Source organism: Malus sylvestris, chromosome 15 (assembly GCF_916048215.2).
Source record: "Malus sylvestris chromosome 15, drMalSylv7.2, whole genome shotgun sequence".
Taxonomy (NCBI): domain Eukaryota; kingdom Viridiplantae; phylum Streptophyta; class Magnoliopsida; order Rosales; family Rosaceae; genus Malus; species Malus sylvestris.
Window position 1 is genome coordinate 30,289,552 of NC_062274.1, and position 18,339 is coordinate 30,307,890.

An 18,339-nucleotide genomic window follows, 5' to 3' on the forward strand; every position below is an offset into this window, starting at 1 on the left:
CAAGTCTTAAGCTACTGTCTTTTGTGTAGACTTGTGCCACTTAACTTTGAATCACTTGTTTTCTTTTCACATGTCATTCGCGGCCAATAATAATAGTTATATAATCAAATGTATATTTGCTTTACGAAAATTAGTTGTACAGAAGTATGAAGATAAAGTAAAAAGATTTTCTTATCTGTGAGATTCTAGCCGGGTCTATGGCGTTGTGTTTTCCACATACATGAGAGATCTTCTTGTTGATAACGAGTTGTGAAATTGAGGATATGTGTGCAATGGAACATAAAGTAAATAAAGCACAATATTTACGAGGTTCGGCAACTGTGCCTACGTCCTCGGGCTAGCAGTAGTACTTTATTTCATTATTTGAAATAATAGGAGTACAATAATAACTCTCACTATTTGCTCTTCTCTTTCTAGCCCAACTCACTGGTAATTTCTTCTGCATCTCTCTTCTTTCCTCTTCTCTTCTCTCCCTTTGATATGGAATTATGAGTTTACAATGAACGGATGAACCTCCTTTTATAGATTTTTTCATCTGACAAAATAATGTAGCAACACTATTCACTTTATACAATTTTTTTTCAAATAAATAGTACATAAAGTAATCCATCTCATTTTTATTCAAATGACTAGTAAAGAACTATTCATGTGATGCGGTCCATCCACATATTGCATTACAACAAATCAGCATTATTTTCCTCAACTTTGAAAGTACGGGTGGTGAGTCTTAATTTGCACCCGTAAATATGGCTGTTAGGTTGCCCAGGCTTTCAAATTTGCTCATATCATTTGAAATGAACTTACCAAGAAGACTAAGCCAACTGAACTACCTGAACAACTTCATGTCTTCTTCTCAATCCTTTACTGAGTTTTACTCTTCTCTGATTCAACAATGCATACACACAAGGTCGTTGATGGACGTTGGAATTGTTCAGACCCATATGATCAAATCCGGTTGCATTCACCTCTCTGTAGGCAACAAGCTCGTCGATGCGGGCTTGAAGTGTGGGAGCATTAGCTATGCACGCAAACTGTTTGATGAATTGCCTGAGAGGCACGTTGTCATATGGAACTCGATGATATCTTCTTATGTTGGCCGTAAAAAGAGTAAGGAAGCAATTGGGTTGTATGAGAAGATGGTATTGGATGGAGTTTTCCCAGATGAGTTCACGTTTTCGAGCGTTTTCAAGGCTTTTTGTAATCTGGGACTTGTGAATGAAGGGCGGAGGGCTCATGGGTTGGCAGTGGTTTTGGGTCTGGAGGTGTCGAACGTGTTTGTTGCTAGTGCTCTTGTTGATATGTACGTGAAGTTTGGGAGAATGAAGGATGGGCGGTTGGTGGCTAATCGTGTTGTGGATAAGGATGTTGTTTTGTTTACAACGTTGGTTGTTGGTTACTCTCAGCATGGTGATGATGGTGAAGCTCTAGCTGTTTTCAGGAACATGATCAAGGGAGGAATTAAGGCTAATGAATATACTTTTGCTAGCATCTTGATCTCTTGTGGGAATTTAGATGATTTATCTAATGGTAAAGTGGTCCATGGTCTTGCTATCAAGTCGGGTTCTGAACTTGCTGTGGCTTCACAGACATCACTTTTAACTATGTATGCTAGATGTGGATTGATTGATGATTCTCTAAGGGTTTTTAAAGGGTTTCTGAATCCAAACCAGGTAACTTGGACATCTCTTATTGTGGGTCTTGTAAGAAATGGAAGAGAAGAGTTGGCTTTGACAAAGTTCAGAAAAATGATCCGCAGTTCAATTGTTCCGAATTCTTTCACGTTATCTAGTGCTCTTCAAGCAAGCTCAAGCCTTGCTATGATCGATGAAGGAAAACAAATCCATGCTATGGTCACAAAATTTGGATTGGACAGAGACATATATGCTGGTGCTGCTCTCATTAACTTGTATGGGAAATGTGGAAGTACAGAAATGGCAAGGTCTGTTTTTGATGACTTAATCGAAATTGATGTGGTATCCATGAACTCCATGATATATGGTTATGCCCAGAATGGATTTGGACATGAAGCACTTCAGCTTTTCAATGGAATGAAAGACTTGGGACTTGGGCCAAATGAAGTAACAATTTTGAGTGTTCTCTTGGCGTGCAACAATTCAGGGTTGGTTCAAGAAGGCTGCCAAATCTTTGCTACTGTTACGAATAATCATAATATTGAGTTGACAGTAGATCACTATGCTTGCATGGTTGATTTGCTGGGGCGTTCTGGGAGACTTCAAGAGGCCGAAGCACTAGTGAAACAAGTCAGGAATCCAGATGTAGTATTATGGAGAACACTGATAAGTGCATGTAAACTTCACGGAGAGATCGAGATGGCAGAAAGAGCTTCTAATAAAATGCTTGAACTCGCTCCAGGTGACGGGGGGTCTCATATCCTGTTGACAAATGTTTATGCTTCAACCGGTAATTGGAGTCAAGTCATTGGGATGAAAAGCACACTGAGGGATATGAAATTCAAGAAGAATCCTGCAATGAGTTGGGTTGATGTAGACAGGGAGGTTCACACTTTCATGGCTGGAGATTTGTCGCATCCAAGATCGAGAGAGATAAATGAAATGTTAGAAAATTTGACTGACAGGGTAAAAATTTTGGGTTATATTCCTGATACAAGATTTGTGTTGCAAGATTTGGATGAGGAGCACAAGGAGAGGTCTTTGCACTCTCACAGTGAGAAGCTAGCTATTTCGTTTGCTCTGTTGATGAGTAGTAATAAGGATACTGTTATCAGGATATATAAGAACCTTAGAGTCTGTGGGGACTGTCATTCCTGGATAAAATTTGTCACCAAAGTTATCGGGAGAGAAATAATCGCTCGGGACGCCAAGAGATTCCATCATTTTAAGGATGGATTTTGTTCCTGTGGAGACTATTGGTGAATACAAATTATACAATTCAGATGTATACAAGGCCCCATTGTGCAGTTGTCGATTTTACTGTTAGATCGGCAAGGTTATTGATCTTGTCTTCTGATTGATTGGCTGTAACTAATCACTTTGAATTCCCTGTGTGGGAAGCTGCTCCCACTTGATTGATCTTCATCCTAGATGGGGCATTAGTTCTTTCTCTCGTTCCTGAATCGATTGGAATGAATGTATATTCTCAGTATTTGAGTCATTCAAGGATGCGGGACATCAGGTATGTACTTAAATTACAAATTAGGTATGTACTTAAATTACAAAATGATTTGTGGTTCCTAGTTGACATAGCAAAACCGATATGAAACCTTTATGGTTCCTAACTGGAATAGCAATATTAATATGAAACTTAATTGCTATCCTGGAAGTGTAGCAAAATTGATATGAAACTTAATTGCTATCCTCGAAGTGTTTGCTAGGAGTGTATTACACCTATGGATTATTGATGACAAAATTCCTAGGGAATTGTTATTGGCACTCCAAAAATCTCATTTTGCACTCCAAACTTTCTATAATTAGAAAGAAAAATACACTTGTGAGGAGTGTAGAATGAGATTTTTGGAGTGTAAATAACAGTTCCCAATTCCTAAACCTTGTTTTCTAATTAACTAGTTGTCAGTTCATCAACAGTTGCATTGCAAGCTATAGACCAATTATTTTGTACACATGGTTGTTCTTCACTGCTAATTATGGGTGAGGACCTCTGTAGAAATCTGTTTAATGTAGAGATTAGCCAATTGCCAATTGATTATACAGCTGCAAAGATGAGTTTCGGAGGAGTAATCATATGTTGCACACACCAAATGTGATTAAATTTTCAAACTAAAGAACCCCATTTATAAGCAGTAGGGTACATGAGTGAAGAACTCTCTGCATGAAAAAAATTCTTCTGTTTGTTTCAAGTTTCACACCATGCGTCCTTCAATATAATACAGTTGCTAACAACATAAGCACTAATTATGCACTGATTGTTCTATCTGATACCTAAATGGGTCTTGTAGCATAATACATGAGCACCCCAAATATGCTCTGTGTAGTTTGGTTTTTGACATTCGGTTTTTCTCAAACCAAGATAGCCAAAGCTGCGAATTTTATGAACAGTTACCATGGCAATAAAATTGAGTCCACTTGTGCACTCACTTGAAGTGAAGAGCTTCTTTTGGCCTCCCCAACAGAGATAATACTGTGGCTGAGATATGCCTCGAGGACAGCCCTGCTTCTTCAAGCTGATCCTGTGGTGCTCCATGATCAATGTATCTGTCAGGGAGTACCATTGCTCTCAACTGCAAAGAAAAATCCCAGAATTTTATGGCCGACAAAGAGATAAAGAGACTAAAAGAACAAAAATCAGTGATGTTATGAGAATAATAGGAAATATAGTACCTTAAGCGGTCCATCTAGAATACCACTTAAACTTAGGAAGTGGGATACATGAGATCCAAAACCTCCGATTGAACCTTCTTCCACTGTAATAAGAATTTCATGCTCCTTAGCCAATTGTTTGATTAGTTCAGTATCCAGAGGTTTGCAAAATCGTGCATCGGCTACTGTAACAGATATGTCCCTGGTTTTCAGGTTGTTTGCAGCTTTTACACATTGTTGAACTATGGAACCATATCCCAAAATTGCTACTCTACTGCCTTCCATCAATATTCTTCCCTTACCAACCTATTCAATATTGGTCAATGAATTTCAGCTATCTATTTTGTATACTCACTCAATACCTTTGAATTTTTTTAATACTAACCTCAAGTGCGGTTCCTTTGTTATTAGCAGGAAGAAGTGCTCCAATACCATTGCCTCTAGGAAATCTGAAGCAGCTGGGTCTATCATCTATGGCTGCTGCTGTGGCGACCATGTTCATCAGTTCAGCTTCATCAGACGGAGCCATTACCACCATGTTGGGCAAACAAGCCATGTATGTGATATCAAATGCTCCACAATGGGTGGGCCCATCTGCACCAACCAAGCCAGCTCGATCCATTGCAAAGCGGACAGGTAGTTTTTGAAGATCTACATCGTGAATCACCTGTATACCCATTATAAATCATTAGTGCCATATGAAGCAGTGATTTTGTCGAAAACTTTAGATTTAAAAAGTACACTACCATCACCATTCCTTTCTATCAGCTCACCTGATCATATCCTCGTTGCAGGAATGATGAGTAGATAGCACAGAATGGCTTCAGACCTTCTGCAGCCAAACCAGCTGCAAATGTAACAGCGTGTTGCTCAGCGATCCCCACATCAAAACAACGATCTGGAAACTTCTTCTGGAAATAATTTAGACCAGTGCCACCGCCCATTGCTGCATGAATGGCTACAATCTTGTCATCTATTTCAGCTTCCTTAATCAGTGATTCAGCAAAGTACTGGGTATACGAAAGTGTAGGGGATTTGGTCTTAAATTGCTTGCCGGTTTGTGGGTCAAACTTGACAACACCTGAAAATACAGGGAAATAAAATAAGGATCATCATAAGATTCCTTATCTGATTACTGGGATCGTAAAGTTCTGACTCATACCATGCATTTTGTCAGCTGCTGCCTCAGCTGGGGGATAGCCCTTTCCTTTCTCTGTCATGATGTGGATTAAAACCGGCCCCGGGGCCGGCATGGCTTTCACTCTCTGGAAAATGGTGACTAAGTCTGCAACATTGTGCCCATCCACTGGACCGATATAATATAACCCAAGCTCCTCAAAGAGAGTGGATCCAGAAGCGCTTATCATTCCCCTTGCATACTCGTCTACTTTTGCTGCAACTTCATGTGTTTGGCCTCCAATTTGCTTCGTAATACTCTTCGAAAGATATTTTTCAGAGTCAGGTTTTTTGAAATAAGTTGAACAGGTCAGAATAGGAAGAATCACAATTTGCAAGATTAAAGGTTTACTTTTGCAGCCTCGCGAAGTTTGCGGAACTGGGTGCTTGCTTGTAGCTTGGTTAGAGCGCTGCTGAGGGCCCCAACGGGCTTTGCAGGGCCATCAAGAGTGGCGGTAGGTAAGGAGACTTGCTTATTGTCATTCAATATGACGATCAGGTTAGAATCAAGGTATCCTGCGTTATTCATGGCTTCGTATGCTTGCCCTGCAGTCATGGCTCCATCTCCAATCACTGAAATGATAGTGTTATTCTTCCCAAGTAGGTCTCTTGCCACTGCCATGCCTGTCATAAAGTTTTCGAGGAAACAAAGGTGAGATGAAATTCGCAAATTATCCATTTACTGTCTTGGACATGTATTTTAAAGTCGAGATTGAAATGGGGTTCTCGGGTTGGGAGGTGGTTAAGGTGAGAAATAGGTACCTAAACCAGCAGAAATGCTTGTAGAACTATGGCCGGCACCGAAAGCATCATAAACGCTCTCATCCCTCTTAGGGAAACCGGCAAGACCTGAAGTTTTCCTAATTGTGTGTATCTTGGACCTCCTTCCTGTAAGAATTTTATGAGGATACGCCTGCACAAGTAATTGCTTCTCAGAACTATTGAGTAGATCGGTACAATTTAACGTCTTTTGATCAATAAGTTAAAACAGTATTTTCTTTTCAACCAAATTATTAATGAATGTTAATTTCTTGCACCTGATGACCAACATCCCATATGATCTTGTCGTCGGGCGTGTTGAACACATGATGCAGTGCCACTGTCAGCTCCACCACACCTAAGCTTGAACTGAGATGCCCACCTGACTGTGAAACACTGTAAACAATATCTACTCTCAGCTCTGCTGCTAGTTGTTCAAGATCCTGTGGAAAATAACAGCGTAAAAATCAACCACTACAAGAAAACAGGGCATTAGTGACGAAATTATATTATATGTAACTTGATCTGTTGTTTTAGAAGTGAGTTTATTATCTGTGTTGCCAGCCTACCTCTGTGGAGAGATTCTTCATGTGAGCTGGGTAATTGACTGTGTCCAGCAATGGCGTGCCCGGTTTTTCACCAGAGAAATCGATCTTCCATCCATCCTTTTCTTTTCTGATCAACTTGCAGTCCTCACCGTCTGAGTTACCAGCTGAAGCCTTCACACAAAGCTGCCACAAATGATAAAAAATAAATAAATAAATAAACCATTGAAGCATCAGAAGAAACCATTCATGAATATATCCGAAAGCAAAAAACAACAGGGAAATGCGAAGAAGAACACAGCATGATAATATTGACATGTAATATTATTATTATTCTACTAAACCTGTTGTCTGCAACTGTGATTCAGTTTTGGAGCTGGAGGATTGAGGCATGAAAACAGGTACTGATTTGGTCTAATGAATACGCCGGAGACCGCCATTGCTGACCGAACCCAGCTCAGAATCAATGAGGAGGGCGAGGAGGAGGTTGGGAGAATTATGAAGACACGGAGAGGGGACAAGAAACAAGTTTATATAGTTGGTGATGCAACGGAAGAGGCACCTACGTGGCAAAAATAATACAGTTGCTCTACTGTTTCTGTTTAATTTAAATTAAAATGATATTCATTGTTGTCTAGAAATTGGCAATAACTGCTAGTACTCTACCCAAAATTTCTGGTCGGCACAGTTGCAAAAGTTACTCTCCACAACCTTCTCTACGTACTTATGTATTTTATTTGGGCGTCAATCCACAATTGAGCGCCAAAATTTCATATTTGAGACCCAAGGATAAATGGGAAATTTTAAGGGGATAAATAAAAATATGTTCAACGATTTTTGTTAATTTTTGAAAAAGGAAGATGATTTTTCGTTTCCATTTTCTTACAAAAAGTTTTTATGGCGAACCATTTCTTTATTTTTTTTATTTTTCACGTTGCATGCGTAAAAACTAATGCATTGGTAGAAGAAATTAACACACATTTCTATAGCAGTCATAAATGTAACAGGCTACAACAACAACCAAATCTTATTTCACTAAATAGGGTCAGCTATATGAATCTCGTTGGGTTTGATTATTAGTTATGAGAATGTGGTGGAAGATGCCCTTTCAAGTATACAAGGAAGAATTCAAAATACCTTAGTGGAGCCTTCTTGTTCTACTTTTCAGCCCAATCACATAATCAAAAGGGGATTTTATTGGCAAACTATGAAGAAGGATATTAGGAACTTTGTGGCTAAATGCAACATCTGCCAGCAAAAGAAGTTTGAAACCATAGCTCATCTTGGATTGTTGCAACCATTGCATATCCCTCAGAAGGTGGGGACTAATATTAGTATTGGCTTCATAGTAGGACTGCCCAATTGCAAAGGAAGATCTGTTTATTTTGTGACTCTTTCCTGCCAACTCCATGGACTGCCGAGTTTCATTGTGAGTGACAGGGATTCTGTGTTTATTAGTGCATTTTGGGGAGAATTTTTAAAGTTGCAGGGTTTTAATTAAATTGTGTATCAGTTCTGCCTATCATCCTTATGATGGCCAAACTGAAGTTATTAATAGAAGTTTGGAAACATACTTGAGGTGCTTTGGAAGGGAGGGGGGACTCCTATGAGATGGGTGCACTAGCTACCTTGGGTTGAGTGGCGCTTCAATACTACTTATCATACAACCTTTTAAGTTCACTCCTTTTGAATTTGTGTATGGATATTCACCACCATACATTGCACCATATGAAGTAGGTAATGCAAGAGTAATTATGTGCAACAAAGTTTGGTGGACAAGGATGGTATGCTAGCTGTCCTTAGGCACAATTTGGAATTGGTTCAAAATAGGATGAAAATGAGAGCTAATAAAAAGCTGACTGAAAGCTTAGGCATCTAAGGGCTTTTGACTCTCACTGCATTTGTGTGACAGTCTTTTTTATCTTTTATTTCCTTATGAACGCCAAAGTAAATCTACACTTGTGTGAAATTCGTTTCTCAAAAAATTAACAATTTTGCTTGCTTGATTGGCAAAGATATTATACTCACCTTTCATAATTTTCTTTTTTTGTTTCTTCATAATTTTGATATGTTCTCGTTATTCTCTTATTCTTTTTCGGTTTTAATTTTTGTTACTGGTTGCCTCAATGCGTCCTATTGGATACAAGGCGATAAAGGGGACATTAATTAATGTTGGTTATTAGTTAACCTAACAGCTTGGTGTCGTTTACCCAAAAAAAAAAAAAAAAACAGCTTAGTGTCAAGTGAAAGTTAGGTACCTGTTTATTCAAGTCATTGTGTAGTCTTATTCATCAGTAATGAGAAATCGTACTGCGTTAATTTCCTCGCATTAATTCTGTATCTCTCACCATCTCACTCGTGTTCCACGGTCCAACATGCATGGCGGCATTTGCTTTTCACATTATATGTTTCTCGTTTGGCTCGTCTTATTTGAGTGTATTATTATTTTAGACTTATTACTTGGATTTGTCTTGAAACTGTCATTTAGTCTCAGTTTGCTCTATGAAATGTCATTTTCGCCTCATTTTAGTCTCAGTTTACCTCATTTTCATCTGTTCCGTCAAATAAATGTTAAATTAAGGGGTAATATGGACATTTACTTTTGACATAGTTCCTTGCCTCCAACTTGCCTGCTGAACAATCCCAATTCCGTTTTCAATAACTCTAATTCAAACCCCCGTCTATTTCTCTTGCATATAGGTGTGGAGCTAAAGTTGCAGCTGTTGGAAAAGCAAGTAATGAGTTGTGTTTTAAAAGCAAATAATTGGTTGTGTTTCAAAATCTAATTCAAGTCAGTCATTGAATCCCACAGTTGCAACTACAGCTACACATCAATCCCCAAGAGAGACAAACGAGAGTTTGAATTAGAGTTATCAACAAAATGGAATTGGGATTGTTTTAGCAGGCAAGTTGGAGGTAAAGAATTGTGTCAAAAATAAAATGTCCATACTACCCTTTAATGTAACATTTATTTGACAGAATGGATGAAAAGGGTTAAATAGAAACTACATGAGAAGAAAATGATAGTTTCATGAGGCAAAGTGAGACAAAACCAGTTTCAAATGATAAAATGAGACTAAATGACAATTTCAGTAGGTAAATCAATTATTAAGCCATTATTTTATACAGAGCAAAATATGAAGAGAATGATTTTGGGCTATTTTCTATGATGCTTCTCGGGATGGAATACTCCCAATTTTAAAGCGTTGAATCTTTGTTTAAAAATATAAAAATCAAGATTTGATCGTTATAAAACTTAGATTATTTTATATTCTGGAGCGACATAAAATTTTTAAGATTTTGGCACTATAAATTTCAATCAGACTGCATTGTCAGAGTTTTTATCAGTACATTTGGTAAATTATAAAAGACAGTAATAATTTTCTTTTCCTAGATAAGGAAGGGAAGGTGTGAATATGCGGACAACAACACCAACTCAGTCGTTGATTTGTTATTAATAATTAGTGCAAGATTTCCATTTTATGATAATGATTTATGTGACTGGTACAAAATTTTCCTGATAATGATGAAATTTTCTTTTGGAAATGAAACCTTATTAAAAATGATTAAGAATTTTAAAACATTTGTGTCAAACGTAGTTAAGAAGTCACACGTTAAAAGAAATACTCTTTTATCAGAATTAAAGAGCAAAACAATAGAAAAAACAGACAGAACGAGAGAGAATAGGGTAAGAGGAACTGCTGCCTTAACCAAGACTAAAGACAAAGGTCGGTTGCGAGGATTTTTTGTGTGTTTTAGCTTTAGCGACTAGGATTTTTCCTCTCTCAAGCAAAAAAAATGATTTTTTGTGTGTTTCACACGTCATATATATCTATTCAAGTTTGATATTTGGTATTATTGACGTGACACATTGACACTGATATTTTTCTCAAAAAAGGAAAAGAAAACAAGATATAAAGTGGTATATAAAAGCTTAAATCATATTATTAGCAGCTCCTCCTCCTACTCGTACGATTCTGTCGCATCCCCCAACTCGACTATTGGCTATTGGTTTGAGATACTCCATGACATATAACTGATGCCCTTCTTGGATTTTAATGGGTTATTCATTCCAAGTGGCAGATGATCAGCTGATAAAATTTTAGAAAAAAAATACAAAGATACACAATTCTCTGCTGGACAGGTGGTGACTAACTGAATAACTTGTATAATACGTGAATAAGGCTATTGCCACATTTCATGTTAACAATACGACGTCAGTAGATATATTACTTATATATTTTATTATATTATTAGCAAAAGATATCATATATATAGTAATTGTATATTAGTATCACAAAAATTCTTCTCGCTAACTAATTGCTACCTTCATTCTCTTATATATTTTTTTCTATTTATTACAAACCATGGTTTTTAGGTATTTGATTATCGAATTCAAGTGAAAACTTACACTTTCTATTCCTTACGTGTAAGTAAATGCAAGAGAAAGTTAAGGGGTGAAATGATGCCCTTACACATGATTTAGTCTACGCAATGAACTCGAAAATCAAGATGATTGCAATTCATATTTGTTAATGTTGGGTACTTTTAGGCCCATATAATGGTGCAAGCTGGGAAAGGAGCCACAAAAAAACCAGGGGAGATTGAGAAGCCCAAGGCTCAAGGGGCTTAGAAGAGGATACCCTCAAGCGCTATAGCCAACCGCCTACGAGCTGAGCTTGACCAGGATATGTAAAGAGCTTTCATACCGCCAGGGGCATGGGGGCTGGCTGATAGCTTTATGGCACAAGTTTCCAGGAATAGGTCTACCAAGATGTCATTCAGGCCACGTGGCAACCCTCAGTCAATGGCAAAGACCTAGGATGAGATGTAAAGGTGGTTGGCTCTCAGAGAAACAGAGTTGGATAACCAAGGCCGAGTGGAATGCTAGGCCCACATCACTCTGACATAACGTGCCATTTCAACTGCACACATGTCACTTCACCGTTAAATGTTAGGTTGATAGGTGGAAATGTGTCAGTATTAATTTTAGTCTACATAGATGGCACATTAAATGCCAAGTTGGGAAGACCCAAGGCTGAGGGGTTCATTGAGGGCCTATAAAAAGAGGTGAAAAACTCATGTATTGGGGTCGAACTGTTAAAAGGAGAAAAAGTTCATGCATTAGCCAAATGCCATTTTTATGCTTGAAATTAATATAATCAGAGAAACACAGTGTATATAACACATTATTAAGGGGTGAACCACTTAAACCTTTGAGTCCATTTCATTTCAGTCCATATACCAAGCCCACCAAAGGGGTATTTTAATTTGTTAACTTAAAAATTTTGAGCGTTAACAATATTCCTGACAAGTAAACATGCACTTAATAGTTGGGCTAAACTATGGTTTATGAATAATTTGTTATTAAGGGATAGGAATTAACAATTGTTACTAAGATTTGATGATATTTGTTTTCATTTATGAGTGAGAGTCTCAAGTTCAACTCACTTGGATTGCTAGGACGTAAAATATTTGTCTTGAGTTCGATTAGTTAGAACTAACCCATTGTGTGACTAGCCTAATTCTCCCTCCCCTTAGAGCAACTTCATGTTATCCAATAACCCTTGCATGTGGGTTGAACTGCCCCTGACCCAAAAAAAAATCATCTCCACTTGTCCCAAATGGGAGGGCGATTAGGCTAAAGGCAGAAACAATTTCACTTGCCCTTCAACTGCCGCCTGGATTTCCGACACTAGAAAAATTGAAAATTAAGGTTGTGCCACATGGCACAATATGGTGAATTGATTTAAACAAAATTTAGTAAATCAACGATCTAGATTAATTTGGGGTAAAAAAATCCAAAAAATTCTAAAAAAATACAAATGTTTTTTTAGCAAGACACTTAAAATTATACATACTTAACAAACTTACAAAGTTCAACCTTCTTCATTTTCCTTTTATTTTAGATTAATTATGCTTGCTTCTAATATTATGCTTTGCTTTGTACTTAAAATTAATTACCGGAGTTAAATAGGGAGTTTTATTTTCAAGGAACTAACTTACTAAGTACACGCTTACAAGGCATAAAACTTTAAAAAGTATATTTGTGAATAGTAATGACCCATACCCTTATCCTTACTCTTCTCAAATGGGTGAACTTGCACAAAGACAATTACTGTTTAGAATGAATAGTGAGAGCAATGTCACTGCCCTTGCCCTTGCCTTGTCTTTGCCGTCCTAAAATAGGTGAAGTTGCTCTTAGTGTAGTATATTCCATCCCATTAGGAAAAAATGTGAAGAAACAAAAAAGTACGTAGAATTGGTTAGTTTAATTGTCTAAGCAATACTTTAACAGTAAAAAACCCTAGTTGCGGAGAAAGAAGAAAATCCTAGCTGTGTTGCTGGCGGGGGATCAGATAGGATTATAAGGTGACTTAGGTGACCGTATATTATAATTAGAATCGTTCAATTTCTTAATCATCTTTTAAATATCATTTCTACAAATAATTATTCAACGGAGATCGTTTATGCATCCAAAAGTATGAAACAAATTGATGATGTGATTACAAAGTAACATATTCATGATGTACCGTTCATTTATTACTTATAGTTGAATGACTAAATAGTCTTCATTTCAAATGGTTTTTGTAGGAATGATCTTCAAATGAAGATTACTAAATTAAGCGGTTCGGATAGAGGTGGCCAGATTTGGAATAAGTTTCTTCGCATTTTTATGACCATGGTAGATTGTTGCTCAATTTTGGTATAACAAATCTTTTTAGGTTTTAATTGGAATTGTCAATAGTGTAATAACCTCATCTTAATCCCGAAAGGTCCTTTTAAGCAGAATTTTTTTGGTCTTATCACTGGTTAGTGATAGGAGCATATTTATGCGACTTAGTTGGCTTGTTCTTGTGCATTTATGTCGTGTTTCCTTAGTTATTTTAATGTTTAAAGTCATTTTCGTGTGTTTTCAGATTTTATGGACAAAGTAGGCAAGAAGATGCATTTTGGAGGCCTTTGGAGCATGTTTCGGGCTTGGAATGGATAGCAAATGCATGGGCCAAGTGGATGGACGAATTTGAGAACTAAAGAGGCCAAGAATATGAAGAATTATGGTCCAAAAGATGAAGAAAACAGCCCAAAAATCTGTCACCCCAACTTGCATTCCTTGCCATGCAAACCACATAGAATTCCCTTTGGATTCCATGCCATGCTTGATCACTCTTGTCCCCTACATAATTTCTAATTTCATGCTTCAATTCATTTAATTATTACACTCAATTGCTTGATACCTCTTGTTCCCTTCACTCATTAGATTTTAGACAACATTTACATCCATTACATGCACCAATTGATGCTCCATCATTCACATTTGGAATCCAATGCCATGTGCAACACATGTTGTTGCACCTTTGACCCATTTGTTGACACATTTCACCTCCCTTTCCATCTCTATGCAATGTACACAATCATTCATGCTCCCTAGCTACAACACCACTCCATTTTACCCTTCACACTTTGCATCATTACTTCATTTTCACCCTTGGACCATTGCACACCACACACACAAATTGCCATGCATTTCATCCTTAACCTAACCTGATTTTCTAAGGTTTTTGGGGCCTATAAATACATGTTTACACCCCTTGGCAAAGGGTTCACACTCTCATATTCACCATTCATCACAGAATTTCGTCCATACTCACCCTAGGTAGCAAAACACCCCAAAAACATCATTCTAGTGCCTAGAAAACATAACAGCCACTCCACCTTCTTCCACCCTCTTTGCCTAGCTCTCCACCACCCTCCAACCCTCAAACACTTCTCCACACTTACCCTAAACCTTTCCATACCATTCCCCATCCATTCTACATCATAAAACTACCCAAAAATCCGTCCACAAAGCAATCTGCCGCAAGCAAGCAAAGGAGAATTCTTGGATGCACTTGCTACCCAAGTTGGAGCATTTTAGGTGTTTTCTTTCCTTTGATTTTAATGTCTAATTTTATGTATCTTTGCTTTGTGAGTATGAGGAACTAAACCCCTCTTAGTTAGGGGGTGATTCGAAACCATGTTCATACTTGTAATATGATTTGATTACATCCAGTTGTGATTCATAAGTTGTGAATTCAATTTACTTATCCGATCGTATAAAAAATGATTTGTGTATGTTGGTTGAGAGTGCACGCTTAATTTTCATGCATGAATTTAACGCTAGAATATAAGGGAGTTTCACCTAATCGTTATGAACTTATATTCACAAGTAGTGAAGGTTGCTAGTCACAATCACGTTAAGTAAATTCTTGGCATAAGTTTCATGCAAATCATAGTAACGAGTGCCTCGTCAATGCTTATGTTTTTCATAAAACTTAATGATTCTTGCTTGTATCTCTATTATGCAATTCATGTAAGGAACTTGTAGGGAATGTTTTGGGTTGTCGTATGCAATCATCCAATCCAATAACTTGTGGAAAAACTGAGGGTTAATTAGTGCAATTCACGGTTAATTTGGGGGGTTGAGTATTCATAGCTTATCGAAAAGCAACTGGAAATCGTTTTGTATGCAAGTGTGACATGTGTGGAGAAGAACCTCCTAGCTAGCCTTCCATCCATAAGTTTCATTCAAATTCATTTTACAATCTGTTTTGATTCACTTAAATTTGTCTAAGAATTTGTTTACTTTGTTCTTGTCTTAATTTAATTATTTTCGTCCAAAATCAACCCCATCTTATTTCTTTGAGTCATATTAATTAGAACTTGTCTTAGATTATATTTTTAAGTGTTTTAGTTCATTAGAAAACCAAAATTCGTCCAAGTTTGTGTTAGAGTCCCAAAACTGCACAGATTGTGTGTTTAAGGTAGTTTTGAGTGTTTAGGGCCTGTTTTGAGTCTTTTGGTTTGTTTTAGTGTTTTAAAGTATAGTTTTGAATTCTTTGAGTCTAGTTAGTGTTTTAAACTTTGTTTTTACGTTTTCAAGTCAGTTTCCAAGTGATTTAGCAATCCCTCCTAATCCCCGGCCTAGAACGATCCCTACTTACATACTTTACTACAATTGATAAAAAGAGGGTTTAATTTGTGTGCTTATATATTTCACATCAGTTAGTAGCTAGGTCAATACACTAATACACTGCGTTGAAAATAGAAACGTAAGAATTGTAGAGATTTGATTTAATTTGGAAATTGATATAATTTAATTAGGGATTTGATATGATATATGTGGTTTGGTATAGATTTCTTTGTCTTGTGGACAAATGATTGTTTTGATTTATTTCTTAGTATTGTTCCTTTGTAAATTTTTAAATACCTTGCTATGGAGAAGAATAAAGAATTGAAGTAGTATTTGAGGATTGTAAGATTATAGAGAATTCTAAATTATCCTAAACCCTTCATTTTCAACTTGGTCTTAAAGTAGAGTTCGATTCTTGGTTGAACTTTGCTATGAGCGCTTCCCTGTGGGTGCATGGAACTAATTTTCTTCGTGCACCCACATGCCATGAACTTGAGTTGAAGATTTTTTATGATTTTTAGAAGAAAAATAGAAGTTAAAAGTATGGCCGCTGCCGTGAAGAAGGAAAAAAGATGAAAAAAGTTGTGTTGTTGCTAGCTTGAGGAAGAAAAAGGCGCAGTTCCAACATATCAAGAGATTTATTTATCTGGCTCTCAAAAAAAAGATGTTAGTTCCAATTAGGTTTTCGAAAGAACAACGTTAGTTCCAGTTGGGCTTTCGAAAAGAGGCGTTTATTCTAGTTGGACTTTTGCAAAGATTGACGCTAGTTCCAGCTAGACATTCGAAAAGACGTGTTAGTTCCAATGGATTGTGATTTGATGAGTTTTTGAAAAGATATGTTAGTTTCAGCATATCATTGACGATTTCCTATACATGTGGCTCACTTGATGCATGTGTAGTTCTACATGAGGGGATGTTGAATTTACAAAGTTTCAAATTAGATCTTATTCCCTTCTTGGCAAACTGATGATTCCACATCATTGTTGCACATAAATTTTTATTTTTTGGTTTAACACATCTTGGCCAAGCAGAAAGAGTGGAAAATAAGTGCTTTGTCAGTTGAAGGTGTTCTCTTCTCTACTCATTATTTTAGAAGAGCATCAACTAGCCGGTCTTATGGACAGATACCAACAAGTGCGGCTTGTCTCCTTGTGCGTCGACTCCATGAAATTCTCTCTATGAAGCAAACTCACTGATGAGGGTTTTCACTCATGGTGGCATCACCGTCACCTCTATTCTTCGCCATGGACTTATGCTGCAATAGATCATCATCCAAACAGTTCAATTTAAAAAAACGCCAAGACATATAAACCCTAGCTAGTTTTATCTTTGTCATTGAGGCCCCACGACATATAAGTATTTACATCGAGCAATATATGGGATGCATTTAACATACAGTATAATAATTCAATGTATGTGGAGAAAAACTTATGCATGACAATACATTATTTGATGATCAGTCTGTCACGTGATAGTGAGCTTATTTTATGTGAGTTCTCTTATTTTGAAGAGATATTTTCTTATCATCAATTTACTATGTTGTAAAGGTCTATTGGATGCGTAGTTCACTTTTTAATGTGGAAAATATCTATTGTGCAGGTAACACCATTAAAATGATGTCTTTATTGTATGAATAACTTTTGAAATGAGTTCACTGCCATACTAAAATATAGAGCTAGGGTTTATAAAATAGTTCGTATAATCGTATGTTTATTCTTCTCCAATGTGGAAGTATTTATAGGAATTACAAGAGGACTTCACAAGGAAGTACGAAACCTTTTTACAAGAGGACTATAACAGGAAAAATCAATTAAATACAATTAAATTTCCTAATTCCACATAAAGTAGGGCTCAGCTCACAGCAACATACTTCTCTCCAAAACAATGGCATGTGTATATTTCTCAACTCATAATGTTATATTAATGGATTATAACATCATGTAGTGATGAATCTGTTGGAATTTATTAGGTTTATTTAGGAAATTAATTAGAGATTTGATTTGATTTTGTACTAGGGTATTTTTGGCATTTACGCATTAGGGTTTCTTAGGTTTATTGCTCTATAAATAGAGCTTGTAATTTAGTTTGAGAGTAAGTGAGTCACAATGTAGTCTCTAGGGTTTTTTGTAGCCGTCTCGGCATTCTCAGTTTGTTCAATAAAATTCTTATTATTTTATAGTCTTATTTGTTTCGCACTCTGATATTCAACTGAATCCGTTCCATATAAGACTCTCGTTGCAATATAAAATCTCCTCCTATTTGGATCCTAAAGAGATATTACAAAGACAAAGACCTCCCTGCTAGGCAATTGCTAGCTACACTGCCACTTTCACCCTCTTATTGTTTTACAAAGAAATGGATATTTTATTTTATTGGCCTTTCTGCTTAGACAGTTGGGCGGCTAAGCAATGGTTCATGAATATTTTGTGATGCTTGATACAAAGGACGAATTAAGAGACTATGGAACAATAAGAATACAACCAAGAGAATATGAGAGAAAAGGTGCGAACAAGGGTTTTGTTTTTTTTTTGTTTTTATTTTACAGAGAAATTTGAGATTTAAATTTTACTTTCAATTTTAGTCATTGTCATTTGCCTAATTTGATCGATTC

General features: G+C 36.8%; 2 protein-coding genes across 2 annotated transcripts; one reads left to right on the plus strand and one right to left on the minus strand.

The window, feature by feature from the left end:
• The first annotated feature begins 567 nt into the window (after positions 1-567).
• Positions 568-2,894, plus strand: LOC126603763 (pentatricopeptide repeat-containing protein At5g65570). Its single transcript, XM_050270721.1, has one exon. The coding sequence runs from the start codon at positions 747-749 to the stop codon at positions 2,892-2,894; it is 2,148 nt and encodes a 715-aa protein (XP_050126678.1). The 5' UTR covers positions 568-746.
• Positions 2,895-3,702: 808 nt separating this feature from the next.
• On the minus strand, positions 3,703-7,287 carry LOC126603764 (probable 1-deoxy-D-xylulose-5-phosphate synthase 2, chloroplastic). The gene is made up of 10 exons (XM_050270722.1): positions 7,120-7,287; positions 6,800-6,961; positions 6,509-6,673; positions 6,234-6,384; positions 5,824-6,095; positions 5,458-5,731; positions 5,069-5,376; positions 4,681-4,962; positions 4,317-4,601; positions 3,703-4,216 (listed from the first exon to the last, which is right to left on the minus strand). The coding sequence occupies exons 1-10, from the start codon at positions 7,213-7,215 to the stop codon at positions 4,070-4,072; spliced, it is 2,142 nt and encodes a 713-aa protein (XP_050126679.1). The 5' UTR covers positions 7,216-7,287; the 3' UTR covers positions 3,703-4,069.
• Between the last annotated feature and the right edge of the window lie 11,052 nt (positions 7,288-18,339).

Excerpts from the sequence above, each read along its gene's own strand:
- LOC126603763 (XM_050270721.1), top strand. The coding sequence starts at position 747 with ATGGCTGTTAGGTTGCCCAGGCTTTCAAATTTGCTCATATCATTTGAA.
- LOC126603764 (XM_050270722.1), bottom strand. The coding sequence starts at position 7,215 with ATGGCGGTCTCCGGCGTATTCATTAGACCAAATCAGTACCTGTTTTCA. Across the intron at positions 5,732-5,823 it reads AACTTCGCGAGGCTGCAAAA|AGTATTACGAAGCAAATTGG; the intron begins GTAAACCTTTAA and ends TATCTTTCGAAG. Across the intron at positions 5,377-5,457 it reads AGCAGCTGACAAAATGCATG|GTGTTGTCAAGTTTGACCCA; the intron begins GTATGAGTCAGA and ends CTGTATTTTCAG.